The 16,820-nt window shown below is 46.4% G+C and overlaps 1 protein-coding gene across 1 annotated transcript in view; it reads left to right on the forward strand.

The window, feature by feature from the left end:
• The window catches only part of ZFYVE16 (zinc finger FYVE-type containing 16), a 120,468-nt gene that overhangs the window by 80,213 nt on the left and 23,435 nt on the right, over nt 1-16,820 (forward strand). The window contains exons 10-13 of the mRNA XM_073580965.1: nt 589-671; nt 6,818-6,922; nt 7,125-7,275; nt 10,011-10,091. Coding sequence (XP_073437066.1) covers nt 589-671; nt 6,818-6,922; nt 7,125-7,275; nt 10,011-10,091 — 420 coding nt within the window. The remainder of the gene's footprint in view (nt 1-588; nt 672-6,817; nt 6,923-7,124; nt 7,276-10,010; nt 10,092-16,820) is intronic.

Genomic DNA, 16,820 nt, shown 5'->3' on the forward strand with positions numbered 1-16,820 from the left:
TAAAAGATCCCTCTGAGGTTTATGTAATTATTTTGGGTAATGTAGGTATATTTGCATAAACTGAGCATTTAGAGGGGTTGTCCACCTAAATAAAAGTTTAAAATAGCAAGCTATGCAACTTACTAAATAGACTTACATTACCAAAGGTACCCTTATCTCTAGATATCACCACCAGCCTCCGCTGCTCCACTTCCAAGCTGTACTTGACTCAGAAGAGGGCTATTTTGGCACTGTATCAGTCTTCTAGATAATGAAGACTGACTGACTGTCCCATTTCATTAACCTAGCTTGTCACCTTTTCTGCCTGTGCATTGACCATGAGAGAATGTAGCTGGTTTAGCTATAGAAAAAAGCTTATCAACCAGTGTCCTTCACAAGCAGAACCGGCCAATGACCTGTGTTCAACCCAGGCCAAAAGTGGAGCTGCTTTAATGATGCTTCTGAAGATTGGGATACCTTTGTAACCTTGAAGTATATTTGTAAGTAAAACCTATAAATTATAGTAAAAAAAAATGTTCTGGCATCGAAATAGATTGAAAATAGCACCTGAGTTATTCCTGACTGTTTCTCTGTGTTTAATTCCTTAAGTATATCCATGTCCTGTAACAAGCCGCAGGCATCGAAAATCTGTATTTGGAGAGATTGGACATACTATAATAAACCTTCTCACTGTAAGTATTTTCTGTACCTTTTGGAGCAGAGAGATTGAAATAAACTTTGAGCAACAAGTGAAAAAGTTTTTGGTTGGAGTTTGTGAGCCCTACCCTTCCTTTCCTACTGTACTTACTCAGCATCGTTGCTTTGTTCTCCACCATCGCCTTTAGCCTCCTCATCACGTTTTCCAAGCTGTGGCCATCACAGGCCAGTTGGGAGTTTGCACAGATGCAATAATTTAGAATGGCTAGAATTACTCCTGTCCAGGTTCTTTTGCGTAAAATGCCGACCACCTGGTACTGTCAAAGCAAGTGTAACATGGGTGGAGGGTTAAAGCTGTTTACTCCAGGCTATGGACATCTTTTTTTAAAATATATTGGTGGTCAGGCCCCTTTTATATAAAGTTTTAAGCCTGATTCAAGTGTTATATTTTTCTGTTGTGGGAGTGTTCTCCCAGTAATACAGGCTGGATTTGAGCTCTGAGTGTATCCAGAGAGCTGCCTGCTTTATTAGCTTATGTATTGACAGAGCTTCTTTTACTCTTCGCCACGACAGCACCCACTGGAGGTATCGGATCCGCCCATTTGGAACAGGAAACCCTACAGGAAAGATAAAAGGGGCGGTCCGCCTTTCCTCCTCAGTTTTTGGTTTCCTGTTCCAAATGGAGCAGGATCCTGCAGGATCTTACCTGGGCCATGCATCCGCCTGTGCGGTCTCCTCGGGAACGGCAGGGGCTGCGGTCCGGAAGCAGCGTCGGGGGAGATTCCGTTTGACGGTTCCCCCCTCGTCTGGTGGCATAACGGTGATGACCGGGTCCGGGGAGGGCCGCCCGGTCTTACCAGGGAGCGGGCCGGTCTGGCATCCGGAGGCAGAACACCCCCCCCCCCCCCCCAATCGGTGGAGATACAGCGTGGGAGGTGAAGCCATGAGCGCGCGAACCGCGCGTGTGAGTAGCGGTGGCGCAGGAGCCGGCCGGCGCCCGACGCTCCTATACCCCGGAAGTAATGGTTGAACTTCCGGGGTAGGATGGCGATGACGCGGCGCATGCGCCCTGACACAGGGCGACTTCCGGGGGCACGACAGGAGTGAAGATAAAACAGCGCTGCAACGATGGAACCATGTCGTCCCCCACGGAGTCGCAGGCCCCAGCAGGGGATTCAGCTGGGGGCAATTCCACCAGGGACCGCAGCGCCAGGACAGAGACTACCCGCAGGAGCGAGGCAGCAGAAACCAGATCCAGACCGTCTCAGCCATCCGTCCCGGTATTAAGCTTCACTGGGTGAGTGTGCAAAGTATATACTCTACCTATTAAGCTAACCTCCTCCCCCCCCCTCTCTTTACCTTTGACCTCCCACTTCAGTCAAAGAAAAAAGAAAAAACTAAACATAAAGAATGCGCATTATGTTCAGAGCCTCTCCCTGACTCCTACCCCAAAAAACTCTGCAAACAATGCATGAAAGAAACCAGGCAGGGGTCTACGATATCTTCTAAAGATATCCGAGCCATAATTAGGGAGGAGATACAAGCCATCAACCGCGCCAGCACTCCCTCAGAGTCCAGTCATAAGAAACAGGTCGTTGTTAGTTCAGAGTCAGAGGAAGAACAGGAGTTAAATTCAGGCTCCGCATTCACGTCCTCATCGTCATCCTCGGAGATGGAAGGACGCGCATGTTTTCCACTGGACAGCGTAGATAACCTAGTAAAAGCGGTTAGAAATACTATGGGGTGTGAAGAGGAAAGGGGAGCCCAAACCGCGCAGGACATTATGTTTGCGGGATTGGCAGAAAAAAAGAGGAGATCATTTCCGGTGATACCGGCAATTAAGGACCTCATCAAAAGAGAGTGGGAAAAACACGACCAGAGGGGTTTTCTCCCATCAGCCTCAAAACGGAAGTATCCGTTCACTGATGAAGACCTATTGAAATGGACTAAAATACCAAAGGTGGATGCCGTCATAGCCTCCACTTCCAAACAGACCTCGATCCCGGTCGAGGACGCAGGATTGTTAGCAGACCCATTAGACCGAAAGGCAGAATCTTCGCTCAAAAGGTCCTGGGAGTCCACCACCGGGGTATTCAAACCTGCAATAGCCAGCACATGTACTGCTAGATCAATGCTGGTATGGCTAGATCAATTAGACCAGCAGATCGAGCAAAGAGCGTAAAGGGAGAAACTGCGTGCAGCCATCCCGTTGATAAGAGGTGCAGCTGCCTTTATGGCAGATGCTTCAGCGGACACCCTAAGACTGGCAGCGAGGTCGGCAGCCCTGGTGAATAATTCCAGACGCGCGCTGTGGATAAAAAGCTGGAAAGGGGACGCACAATCAAAATCCAAAATTAGTGCAACCCCATGCGAGGGTGAGTTCCTCTTCGGGAAAGCCTTAGACGAAATTCTCGCCAAGGCAAAAGAGAGGAAAAAGGCCTTCAGTGATTCTCCCATTCCGTTTTATAGGAAAACCTTTAAGAGACGGCCATTCGGGAGAAGAAGACAGTCGGACAGAACGAATAGATGGGCCACGAAAGACGAAAAGCAGAAGGGTACCATCTTCAGAGGGCCAACATATAGGAGAGATAAAAATTAAGAGTTTAAACCCACCAGCTGGGGGTAGATTAAAATTTTTTGTTACCAAATGGGAACAAATTACGTTAAGCCCATGGATTTTGAACATAATCAAGGAAGGAATAAAGATTCAATTCCTTCAGATCCCTTATGAATTCTTTGTTATAACTCGCCTTAATTCCTCAGTTCAGCAAAAGGCTCTCGAAGACGAGATTCGAGTCCTACTAGCTAAAAAAGTTTTAGTTGACGTCCCTGAGGAACAAGAGGGTAGAGGCTTTTACTCTCCCGTTTTTGGTTTCTAAACCAGACGGTACGTTTAGAACCATTATTAATTTAAAGAAGCTTAATTAATTTATAAAAAATTATAACTTCAAAATGGAATCAATTAGATCCACTATAAAGCTTCTTTTCCCAAATTGCGTATTGGCAGGGATTGATTTAAAAGATGCTTATTATCTCCCTATTCACAATAGATTCCAGAAATGCCTAAGAGTCGCAGTGGAAGTCGAGGGCAGGATTCGTCATTTCCAATACGCGGCCATGCCCTTCGGGCTTTCCACGGCACCAAGAATATTTACCAAGGTGATGGCAGAAGTGATGGCCTACCTTCGCCAAAAGGACACACTGATCGTGCCGTATTTAGACGACTTCCTAATAATTGGGAATTCAGTCAAACAATGTACCGAACGCGTGACTGACGCAATCTCCTCTTTTCAGAGCCTTGGCTGGATCATCAATATCCAAAAGTCCAGACTCGATCCACAATCTCTCCAGACATTTCTAGGATTTCAACTAGATTCCTTGACCCAGAGATGTCTACTACCTCAGGTAAAAATCACCCTCACGAAACAAAAAATACGAGCAGCTATAGATAGACCACGGGTGTCCTTGAGAGGAGCAATGTCACTATTAGGATCACTAAATTCTTGCACCCCGACAGTCCGGTGGGCCCAGTACCATGTCCGTACACTACAACACCAGATCCTCCAAGAGGATAAGCGACATAGTGGTCATTTACAGAGCAAAATAACCTTGTCACAAGAAGTCTTGACTTCTCTAGAGTGGTGGTTAGATGATGACCATTTATGTTCAGGAGTTCCATGGGTTATAGTCCCATCCTGTATCGTAACCACCGATGCCAGTCCCCAGGGCTGGGGAGCCCACATGGAGAATGGGTTTCATCAGGGAAGGTGGAATAGAGAGGAATGCGAGTACTCATCCAATTTAAAAGAACTGACTGCAGTGTTCTATGCTCTATACAACTTCCTTCCGCAGCTCCAACAGAAGCATGTCAGGATCCTATCGGACAACACCACCACAGTGGCCTATATAAACAGACAAGGAGGAACTCGATCAGAGACTCTGATGTCTTCAGCGGAAAGAATTTTAAACTTAGCAGAAAATTTTTTGTCCCTCTCGGCCCTTCATATCAGAGGCGAGAGCAATCAAAAGGCAGACTTCCTAAGCCGACACACTCTACGGCAAGGAGAGTGGTGCCTCAATCAGAAGGTCTTCAGGGACATAGTAGCCCTATGGGGACAACCCGAGGTGGACCTTTTCGCCACAAAGGAGAACAGGCAGATAAAAACATTTGCCTCCCTATCTCCATCAGATCACCCAGACATACTAGACGCCCTTCTAGCTCCATGGAATTTCAACCTGGCGTATGCGTTCCCTCCATTGATCCTCCTACCTCAAGTAATTCGGAAGATCAGAGACGACAAAGCAAGGATAATCTTAATAGCACCGTTCTGGCCAAAAAGACCGTGGTTTTCGTGGCTGCAAATTATGTCAATAACAGATCCTTGGGTCCTTCCTTCGACTCCCAACCTACTCTCCCAAGGCCCCTTTTTCCACCCTCAAGTGGTCAGCTTGCACTTGACGGCGTGGAATTTGAGAGGCAGTTATTGAGGACAAGAGGATTCTCTGAGTCTTTAATTACTACACTACTACAAAGTAGAAAACAGTCCACAACCCAAATTTACACTAGAATATGGAAAAAATTTCTTCAATTCCATACAGTACCTCATACAGCAGAAGTTCCGATAATCCCAATCTTGGAATTTCTGCAGAAAGGGAAAGACTTAGGCTTAGCAGTAAATACGCTAAGAGTACAAATATCGGCATTAGGAGCACTATATGGCCATAATATAGCAGGCAACAAGTGGATAACTCGATTCATTACAGCATGTGAACGAATAGCTCCAATCCACATACCCTCCGTCCCTACATGGGATCTAAATCTGGTCTTAGACGCCCTAACGGTAGACCCCTTTGAGCCGATCGACACAATACCCTTCAAATAGTTAGCACTTAAAATGGCCCTCTTGGTAGCACTGACCTCAGCTAGAAGAGTGGGTGATATCCAGGCCTTGTCAATAGATCCACCTTTTTTTCAAGAATACCAAGACAGATTGGTATTAAAACCAGACCCTGCCTACCTGCCAAAAGTGGCAACAAAATACCATAGATCTCAGGAGATACTCCTCCCAACCTTCTATAAAAATCCCTCTACTCCGGAAGAGCAGAAGTTCCATACTCTGGACGTCAAAAGAACTGTCCTAAAATATATTGAGAGGTCCAACAGTTGGAGGCAGAGTAGGGCCCTATTTGTTTCATTTCAGGGCTGTAAGAAGGGGTATGGAGTCACGAAGAGCACCATTTCCCGGTGGATCAGAGAGGCCATTCGTTTAGCCTACTCCTCAAAAAACGAAGATCCTCCAGGGAACATCAGGGCGCATTCCACCAGGGCAATGGCAACTTCTTGGGCGGAAAAGGGAGATGTTCCGATTGAAACTATATGTAAGGCGGCAGTTTGGTCATCCCCTTCTACCTTCTATAACCACTATAGACTTGATCTTTCATCAACCTCTGACTTAAGCTTTGGCAGGACTGTCCTTGGCACGGTGGTCCCACCCAGGTGATGGTCTCTGGAATCTCTCCAGTGGGTGCTGTCGTGGCGAAGAGTAAAAAGCCGGATTACTTACCGGTAATGCTCTTTTAATGAGTCCACGACAGCACCCGCTCACTTCCCTCCCTAAAGATATCAATAGTTAAAGTATATCAACCAAATAATGGATAAGAAAGATGTTAAAATAAGAGAACATTGCCTAATCCTTGGAGGTCCTTCTGGTACTCTGAAACGTAAAACTGAGGAGGAAAGGCGGACCGCCCCTTTTATCTTTCCTGTAGGGTTTCCTGTTCCAAATGGGCGGATCCGATACCTCCAGTGGGTGCTGTCGTGGACTCATTAAAAGAGCATTACCGGTAAGTAATCCGGCTTATCCTGCACTTATTTCCTTTTCATGTTTTTTTTTCCTTCTGTTTATTCACTTTTTTTATGCCCTCTCTGAGACTGCAGGAGCTCTGATACATTTGTAACACTGCTGCAAAGCACTCAGTTAAATAAAGGACCTGAACACTCTGCGGCAGCAAACAAAAAAAAGATAGTTTTTAATGAAAATTATTTTGAAAGTTGTTTAACTTTTCTCTAAGGAGGGAAATAAAAAATTGTGTGACTGTCTATATGGCTTTTAGTTTGTGCTGCCAAAATGATTTTATAGCTTTATCTCATAGACTCCTATTTTTGTTTCCTTTTGTGCAGGACCTCAGAAATTACCAGTACACAATTCCACATATAGAGGATTTGGTAATTCACATGGAAATGGGAAAAAGCTGCATAAAGATTCCTTCAAAGCGACATAATGAGGTCAGCAAGGTTCCCCTGTAACGTGGGCAAGGTTTCATTCATACTGCTATCAGACCTTCGTATTATAACTTGTGCTCTAAAATACTTGGGGGGAGGGGGGGGGGGAATGCATCCTGCAAGCAGAAAACCCAGTTTGTGGATTTTGCCTTTTCTTGTTTGTGTTTTTTGTATGTGTTTTATATTGTTTTCTTTTTTATTTAAGATCCTTAAAGTAATTCATTCTTGCAATGAACATGTCATAAGCATCGGTGCCAGCTTCAGTCTGGATGCAGACTCTCATCTGGTTTGTGTGCAGAACAGTGATGGAATCTATCAGACACAAGCTAACAGTGCTGCTGGACAGCCTAGAAAAGGTAAGAATCCATACTTGAAAAAAGCTTTACTTCACTGATAATCCTGCATGTCTGATAGTTTATGCAGAAGTAAATCCGTTCACTATCATTGTAGTAAAGCCTCGGTTTTAGGATATAATTGTCTCCTTACTCGACTGCTGTACAAGCTGCCATTACTATAAACGCATCTAGTCATCTGAGATTAAATCCGGACAGCTCCCAGCCTGTTATTTCTGTTGGTGTGACACAATGTATAATCATTCACAATACCCAGTATGCATTCCTTTCATTACCCCTTTACTTAGAGTTGAGCAAAAAGATTTGCAAGACCCCAATCCAGTGGTCACATCAGTAGTCTGTGGCTGCTGGACCTCATACCTGCCGATACCTCTTCTGATTAATAGACCTGATGCGTGTGTTATGCCACAACAATAATAAGACTTTCATTTCAATTTTTAAATTCATTTTTGTAACTGCAGATTTTCCCCCTAGATAAGGCTTGCATATTTGCCCCAGTTACAGGGTAAATTCTGCCTCCTGTCTGCACAGAGGCTCTGATTTGGGTCTGTTAGGACACAGCAGCTGCCTCCTGGCACCTGGCTATCACATAATCGTCAGGAGGGGAGGATGTTTTCTTTTCCTTTTTATTACATTTCTATCCATAAGCGCTCAAGTTACAGAGGAAAACGGCCCCTGCTCAATCTTGATTCACTGGGAGAGCTGATCGGGGTCTGTCCATAACCAGCAACTGTGCTGGGGAGACACTCTGATCATGGTCTCATAATGGCATTGTCACAAGACTTGGTACATGAGGTAGACGCTTCTGATTCATTAAGAGGTGTACACTTCTTAATGAATCTGGCACATCTAACAAGTGGTTAGCGCCTCGCCCCAAATTTTACTTTGGTGGCAAAACTTTGAATCTGGCTCTGAGTCTAATAACAAAAAAAAACCATGACCAGTATAAAAATTGCAAGATTACTAAAAAAAATTTTATATACCGTTATATTTGAAGATTGTGACATGAACATTTTTTTTCAAAAATTGCCAGGAATTAGACTGATTTATGCCAATAGACCAAAATATCACTGATCTTGAAGAGCAAAGCAGATTTTTTTTTTTTTTTTCTAATCTCGAACAACTACCTTAGTTTGGCTTATGATATAGAAGAGTCCGTATGTAGCTAGTCTGCACCCAGTTGATGAGGTGGCTACAAGATGATGGCTACAAGATTATTCATGTCACATAGAATCTGGGCCATGACTCATATGACCTAATTCCAGAGAGAATTGTTTCCATGTGCAATGAATGATTCATGAGGGAAAGGGTTGCAGTCGTTATTATCATACGATTATAATAACTTTATTGGCCACATGTCCTCCTAAAATATATATAATTTGGGTAGAGTGGTTCAGTGCAGGATGCTCTATAAATTTTAGAATTTGGGAAAGTTATGAAATGTCCTATAAATGTCTGTTCTGTTCCTGATCTAAGGATCCCTGCATTTAGTTGAGATGAATCTGTGCTGCACTTTATGTACATAGAATCATAGAATTGTAGAGTTGGAAGGGACCTCCAGCCTCCAGGGCCATCTGGTCCCCAACCCCCTGCTCAAAGCAGGATTCGCTAAATCATCCCAGATGTCTGTCCAGCCTCTGTTTGAAGACTTCCATTCAAGGAGAACTCACCACTTCTTGGGGCAGCCTGTTCACTCATTGATCACTCTAACTGTCAAAAAGTTTTTTCTAATATCTAATCTGTGTCTCCTCCCATTCAGTTTCATCCCATTGCTTTTAGTCTTTCCTTGTGCAATTGAGAATAAAGATGATCCTTCTACAATCTGACAGCCCTTCCTTTCCTCATAAGACAGGGTTTGCAGACCGGTCACCATTCTGGTCGCTCTTTTCTGACCTTGCTCCAGTTTGTTGATGTCTTTTTTAAAATGTGGTGCCCAAAACTGGACACAGTATTCCAGATGAGGTCTGACCAAAGAGGAGTAGAGGGCAATAATGACTTCACGTGATCTAGACTGTATGCTTCTGTTAATACATCCTAAAATTGCATATGCCTTTTTTGCTGCTGCATCACACTGTTGACTCATATTCAGTCTGTGATCTATTAGTATACCCAAGTCTTTTTCACATGTGCTGTTGCTTAGCCCTATTCCTCCCATTCTGTATATGCTTTTTTCATTTTTATTGCCCAGATGTAGTACTTTGCATTTTCCCCTGTTAAAAACCATTCTGTTAGTTGCTGCCCACTGCTCCAGTTTATTTATATCTTTTTGAATCCTCTCTCTCTCTTTCGCTCTTCTCTAGTATTAGCTATCCCTCCTAGCTTTGTGTCATTAGCAAATTTAATCAGTTTACCCTCAATTCCTTCATCTAAATCGTTGATAAAGATGTTGAACAATACGGGGACCTGGACAGAGCCCTGTGGTACCCTACTTGAGACATTCTTCCAACTGGATGTGCAGCCATTTACGACCACTCTTTGGGTCCGATCACGAAGCCAGTTATGAATCCACCTAACAGTTGCCTTGTCCATTCCATACATGCTCAGTAGTGACCAGCGCTGTGGGGTCGGGGTCTGGAGTCAAGGAAATTGAGGAGCTGGAGCTTTGGTTTACTAATTCCACAGCCCTGATGTCCTCTTCTTGTGTCTCTGAGCTTCTGGTGAATGATCATACAAATGATCCACTTTATGAAATACCTAAGTAACTTGTACTAATGTGTGTTATTCTTGTTGCTTCCTAGTTACTGGAGCAAGTTTTGTTGTCTTTAACGGTGCATTGAAAACGTCATCAGGATTCCTTGCGAAATCTAGCATAGTAGAAGGTATGTGGAAATGTATATCTGCACTTTCAGGCAATAGCTGTCACAAGTGTCTTGATAACTTTACATATTCACCAACTTTTACAGGGTGCACATGTCTCATTCTGAGACTCTTTACGGTTGCGGGCTGTGATGGATTAGGCAACACTAAGGCTACTTTCACACTTCAGGCTTTCTGAATCCGGCACCCTGCAGCGAAAATGCGCAAAACTGGATCCGGCGATATGTCGCCGGATCCGTTTTTTCCCCCCATTGACTTACATTGGTGCTGCATTGCGCCACATAGACGCGCGTCGCGTCCGGCTTTTGCCGGACATGGCAAAGATTGACGGTGCGGTGTCTGGAAAAACATTCCATGCAACGTTTTTTTTTCTGTGCCGGACCGCTTTTTTAAACAGCGCATGCCCTGTAGGTTTTCTCTGGCATGAATGTTAACCCTGTAAGCGTCGCAAAATTTCTCTCTTCTCTTCTCTCCTCTCCTCTTCTCTCTCCCAGAGTCTTTCCTATAACTTTAAATTTCAAACGTTGCTGGCTGAAACTGATCCGTCAAAACAAAGGAATCCGGTGCAACCATTTGTTCTCAAACGGAAACGGATCCTTTTTTTTAAATCTTTGCCTGATTGCAGCTGACGTAAAAAAACTGAAGTGTGAAAGTAGCCTAACTTTTCTCCTTCGCCTCATTGGGGGACACATACTGTGGTGTATGCTTCTGCCGCTAGGAGGCTGACACTAAGTGAAAAAAAGAGGTTAGCTCCTCCTCCGCCGTATACACCCTCGCCCCTATTGCGGGCGGATCTCAGTTTTTTGCTTAGTGTCCATGGAGGCACACACGTCTGGTTTTGCTCCAGACTTGTTCTTTTTTTTTTCTTCTTTTCCCATGAAGATGAGACAGGGGCGATAGACCCTATTGAAAGGGTCCGATCTCCCCAAATCATCAACGGGCGAGCACGTGTTGAGTATTGTCTCCACGTATCCTCTCCCGCACCGTGGGACATATCTGGGCTGTTTTCCCCAGACCTTTTTTTATTTTATTTTTACGGTTTATGAAGATGAGACAGGGACAACGGATCCTATTTAAAGGGTCCGATTTCCCCAAACCATCAACGGGCGAGCACGTGCGAGTGTCCCTCCACGTATCCTCTCCCACGACGTGGAACACAATGCCAAACTTAGCCCTGACCACCCCTAGGTATTGAAACCATGGGCTGTACAGAGGCACAAGACTAGTCCGTGCGGCCCCCACTGCTCCACCAATGCTTAGACTGTGGTGCTGCAAGGCGGCGGACGGTCCCTCTCCTCACCCCCTGTAGGGGTAAAATGGAGCTAGGGTGCCTGCACCGTCCTATTTTGTCAAGGTCCCCTCACATACCTGAGTACCGTCCTATTTTGTCAAGGTCCCCTCACATACCTGAGTTGGGAAGATGAAAAGGATCGTCAGTGAGGAGAGGGCCTGGGAGGGCTCCTGCGGCGAAGATCCGGGGCTGGAGCCCTTAGCTGTCAGATGCCACTGGCGTCCTCCCCTGCAACCGCGACCAATGTGCCAAGCCCCCCAGAGTAGGCCCTATCACTGTCACAGTTCATGCAATTGAGTCCCTTCAGGCCTCAGATGGGGGCAGGGACAGTGGCTCGCTGGCCTTAGAGGGGACCTCCACCTCACAAGAGCCTCTCGCCTGCAGGGGCCGCTCTCACTCCAGGCAGACCCGAGGGAAACTGTGTCGCCCAGTCCATCCGGTGCCTTGGCATCCGTAAGTTCTGCTTCTCGCTCCCCGTCACCAGTGGTTGATAGCGAGCAGACCTCAGAATTCGACTCAGACAAGCCCCTTGACCTAGATACTCCAGCGTCATGTGAAACAGTGGACAGCCTCATAGAAGCCGGCAATCAGACCTTGGGGATTGAGTATGATCCCGCAGCGGCTACGGGGCATGAAGTGCATTTAAGCAAGTGAAGCGCCCGCACAGAATTTTTTCCTCTCACCCAGTGTTTTAGGACATAGTGCAGCGGCATAGAGAACGTCCAGACAGGCATTTTTTGGGTCAAAAGACACTCGAAACAAGGTATCCGTTTGCTCCGGACCTCCGTAAAAAATGGATGGAATCCCCGATGGTGGATCCTCCGGTTTCGCGCCTAGCCACTAAAACCCTGCTATCCAACCCTAGTGTTTCCTCAATTAAGGATCCCACGGATTGCCTTATAGAGAGCTTAGCTCGCTCAGTATATGAGGCGTCAGGGTCAGCGCTCGCTCCCTCATTCGCAGCAACTTAGGTAGCCAAAGCTATGATATCATGGTCAGAAACATTAAAGAAGATCACTCAGGAGCAGGATCTACCTGCAGAGATTTCGGAGGTCACAGGTCAGATGGCGATGGCCGGAGACTATGTAATCAATGCATCTTTGGATGCGGACAATTGCTCGGCACTTGCTGCCACTAATGCAATTTCTATCAGAAGAGCCCTATGGTTAAGGACATGGCGAGCCGATTCTATTTATAAGAAGTCCTTGACTTCCCTGCCTTATCAGTGCAGCCACCTATTTGGGGAGAAGTTGGATCAACTTATCTCCGACTCCACAGGAGGAAAGAGCGGGTTTCTCCCTCAACAAAAGGTCAAAACGCTTTTTGTCACCCGTTTTCAGGCACGTTTTTGGGCCTTTCGCAACCCCGGGTGGACTACAGCGGCCAATTCCGCCGCCTCAGGCCCAGGGTGGATTGATTTAAATCACGCCGATTTAAATCATGATTTAAATCACGATTTAAATCAAAAGATTTTTTTCTATTTAAATCGGATCGATTTAAATCATGATTTTAATCATGATTTAAATCACTGATTTAAATCAAAAGGTTTTTTTTTAATATAAATCACGATTAAAATGAGAAGTGAGAGCAGTGTGCATGTGCGCCCATAGTTACACGGACGAAACTAGGGGCAACGATCTAACGCCAGGGTGAGGGGGGGACCCCAAAGTAAGTAAAAATCTTTTTTGTTTTACTATATGGCAATAGGTAGGTGTTTAAAAGCAGCATGTCTTAATTGTATAAACTATTAATAGCCTCCACATTTTGTTCATACTGCCCCTTTAATTCCACACTTCTAGCTTGGTTTCAGTTTTGGTTTAGTTTCTTTTTCCCTGCATTCAGTTGACATGCCCAAACTTGTTGGATAGTCAGCAGTACTTGGCTCAGGCTGTAGTAACATCAGCAGTGCTTGGCTCAGGCTGTAGTAACAATCAAACTTCATAAGTGATCTGTGTGAGCCATGGCAGCAGGTCGTAAGAGAGACCCTATTTGGGTTCATTTTGTTGAGATGCCAGCAGCAGATCTTGGAAAGAAAGGTGCAAGAGCAAAGTGCAAATACTGTCAAAAGGATATCCAAGGACTTGTTTGCCGTTTGAAATCACATTATGAAAACTGCAACCAGAAGGGAAATGAAGATGTTGATAGTGATACAACTAATGTCAATGAACCCCCACAGCTTCTTATGCACCAGGAGCCTAGTACTAGTGGTAAGTCTGGCAATTAATTTACAACCTATTTTTTTAACAGACATTTTACTGGGATGGTTAAAGTCTATGAAAAGAAAAATGATTTAAATCAAAAAAATCTGATTTAAATCAAAAAAATCTGATTTTTTTGATTTTTTTAAAAAAATCAAGATTTTTATCCACCCTGCTCAGGCCGCCCCAACCAGGATAGGGAGTGGCAGGTCTCATATAGAGCCAACCATTGGGGAAAATGCATACTCAGCAGTCCAGATCGAGGGGATCCAGATCCCAAAGATCGTCGGCCAAATGACTCGAGGCCTTTACCAGACGACACCGGCAAGGTGGGCGGCCGCCTACTCTGGTTTCACCACGTCTGGGTCAGTGTCGCTCACGACACATGGGGAAAGGAATTGGTGGCCTCAGGTTACAAAATAGAATTTGTCAGAGATCCTCCAAGACTGTTTTTTCTTTCCGGCTTCCCAGGGTGGATACCCAGGCAAGGGCTCTATTGGGAGCCATCAAATGGCTCAAGCACAACGGAGTCATTGTTCCAGTGCCGGAACACGAAAGAGCTCAGGGGTTCTATTCCAACCTTTTTGCGGTTCCCAAAAAGGACGGGTGTGTCAAGCCTGTTTTGGACCTGAAGCTTCTGAACAAATTCATCAGGATCAGACGTTTCCGGATGGAGTCTCTCCGTTCAGTCATATCGGCCTTGGAGCAGTGAGAATACTTTGCCTCAATAGACATCCAGGACGCATATCTGCATATTCCCATTTTTCCTCCTCATCAGAGGTTTCTACGCTTCACCATAGGCGATCAACATTTTCAGTTCGTAGCGCTACCCTTCGGGCTAGCCACGGCTCCCAGAGTGTTCACAAAGGTTATGGCAGTTGTCATGGCCACACTGCATTCTCGAGGCATAGTCGTGTTGCCTTATCTGGACGACCTCTTGGTCAAGGGCCCGTCAATACGGGCATGCGAGGAAAAGGTCAACATAATTCTAGTTACTCTTGTCCTCTTCGGATAGTTGGCAATGCAAAGAAGTCATCCCTTGTGCCAGCTCAGAGGATCTCCTTCCTAGGAATGATCTTCGACACTTACCGAGGGTTGGTAATTCTCCCTCAGGAAAGGGCGCTAGCTCTCCGGCAGGGTGTCCGGACACTTCGCCAACCTGTCCCTCATACCATCCGATCCGGGATGAGGATTCTAGGTAAAATGGTGGCAGCAATGTAAGCGATACCTGTCGCCCAGTTCCACCTTCACCCCCTGCAGCACGCCCTCTTGTCAGCCTGGGACAAGAATCCTTTCATGCTCGATCGGCGGTACCGACTGTCCTCTCAAGTCAGGCAGTCGCTCGGATGGTGGATAACCAGTTCCTCTCTGGCCCAGGGGAAACCTTTGCCCCCAGATTATTGGCTGGTAATGACAGCCGACGCCAATCTCCTCGGTGGGGGAGCGGTGTTTTGCAATCACACAACCCAGGAACGGTGGTCGCCACAGGAGGCATGCCTCCCGATCAACTTATTGGAGATACGAGCAATTCGGCTGGCTCTGCAGAAGTTTCATCACTTTCTAGCAGGCCGCCCCGTCCGGATTCAATCGGACAACGCCACGGCGGTGGCTTACATAAATCATCAAGGGGGCACCGGCAGCAGAGCAACCATGTGCGAGGTGGGGCTCATTCTTCAGTGGGCCGAAGCAAACCACTCGGTGATTTCGGCTGTCCACATTCCGGGGCGTGGAAAATTGGGTGGCAGACTTTCTCAGCCGGCAGGATCCTGCATCCGGAGAGTGGTCTCTACATCCGGAAGTTTTTCAGCAGATTTGTCAACTGTGGGGAGCTCCGGATGTGGACCTAATGGCTTCCAGAGTGAATGCCAAGGTGCCAACATAAGTCGCTCAGGCCAGGGACCCGCAGGCATTCGCGGTGGACGCGTTGGTTCTGCCATGGAACCAGTTTCGCCTCCCATATCTATTTCTCCCACTGCCACTACTTCCGAGAGTCATCAAAAAGATCAAGACGGAAGGGGTGCCGGCAATTCTGCTGGCCCCAGACTGGCCCCGTCGAGTGTGGGACGCAGATCTTATGCAGCTGTTCGCCGACGTTCCTTGGCGCCCAGATCTACTGTCTCAAGGGCCGATTTGCCACCCGAACTCGGACCCTGTGTTTGACGGCATGGCCGTTGAATCTTGGATTCTAACCCAGGCAGGGTTCGGGAGCGAGGTGGTTGCTACAATAATTAGCGCCCGGAAGCCTGCTTCAGCACGAATTTAGCACCACACCTGGAAGGTGTTCTTTGCATGGTGTCGAGGCTGCTGTGTTTCTCCGCTGAGATTCTCGATCCCCAACATCTTGGCTTTTCTCCAGTCGGGCGTAGAGAGCCTGGATAGCTCAGTCGGTAGAGCATTAGATTCGGGCTTTGCCCCAAGTTCCCTCAGGAGACAAATGTCGGCCTTATCCGTCCTGTTCCAGTGCAGAATTGCTACCAATTTGCAGGTGAAGACTTTTCATTCAGGGAGTCTCCTACTTGGTACCTCCCTATAAGGCGCCTATGGACGCCTGGGACCTTAACATGGTCCTAAGTGTTCTGCAGGAAGCTACATTTGAACCGCTTCAGAATATCTCTTTGAGGCACCTTTCCTGGAAAGTGGTGTTCCTAGTGGCCATCACTTCCATCAGGCGGGCTTCAGAGCTGGCAGCCCTATCCTGCCGAGCTCCATTCCTCACTTTCCATAGGGATAAGGTGGTCCTCAGACCAGCCCCTCCTTTTCTGCCGAAAGTCGTGTCCTCTTTTCACATTAATGAAGATGTTGTTTTGCCTTCATTTTGTCCAGCACCGGTGCACCGTGTGGAAAAGGCTCTTCACACGTTAGACCTGGTAAGAGTCCTCCGGAGGTACGTGTCGCGAACGGCACCCTTTCGTCAGATGGACACGCTGTTCGTGCTCCCCGCAGCGCGCAGGAAGGGACTTGCTGCCTCAAAATCGACCATAGCTAACCTCTTTTTTTCACGTAGTGTCAGCCTCCTAGCAGCAGAAGCATACACCACAGTATCTGTGTTCACCAATGAGCGTCTCGGAGAACAGGATTTTACGGTGAGTTATCACAAAAATCCATGTTTTTTGCTGCTCCCATTGTTGTTTTCTCTAATGTCTGAACATGCCAGTGTTGCCCTGTGTTTGTTGGGGGTCAAAGCCCCCGTCCTAGTTTGAAAGTTTATTTTTTTTGTGAACCATCACTTACGGGGCTATAAT

This window comes from Dendrobates tinctorius, unplaced genomic scaffold (genome assembly GCF_039654945.1).
Source record: "Dendrobates tinctorius isolate UK_male_01 unplaced genomic scaffold, ASM3965494v1 ptg000003l, whole genome shotgun sequence".
NCBI classification, from domain to species: Eukaryota; Metazoa; Chordata; class Amphibia; order Anura; family Dendrobatidae; genus Dendrobates; species Dendrobates tinctorius.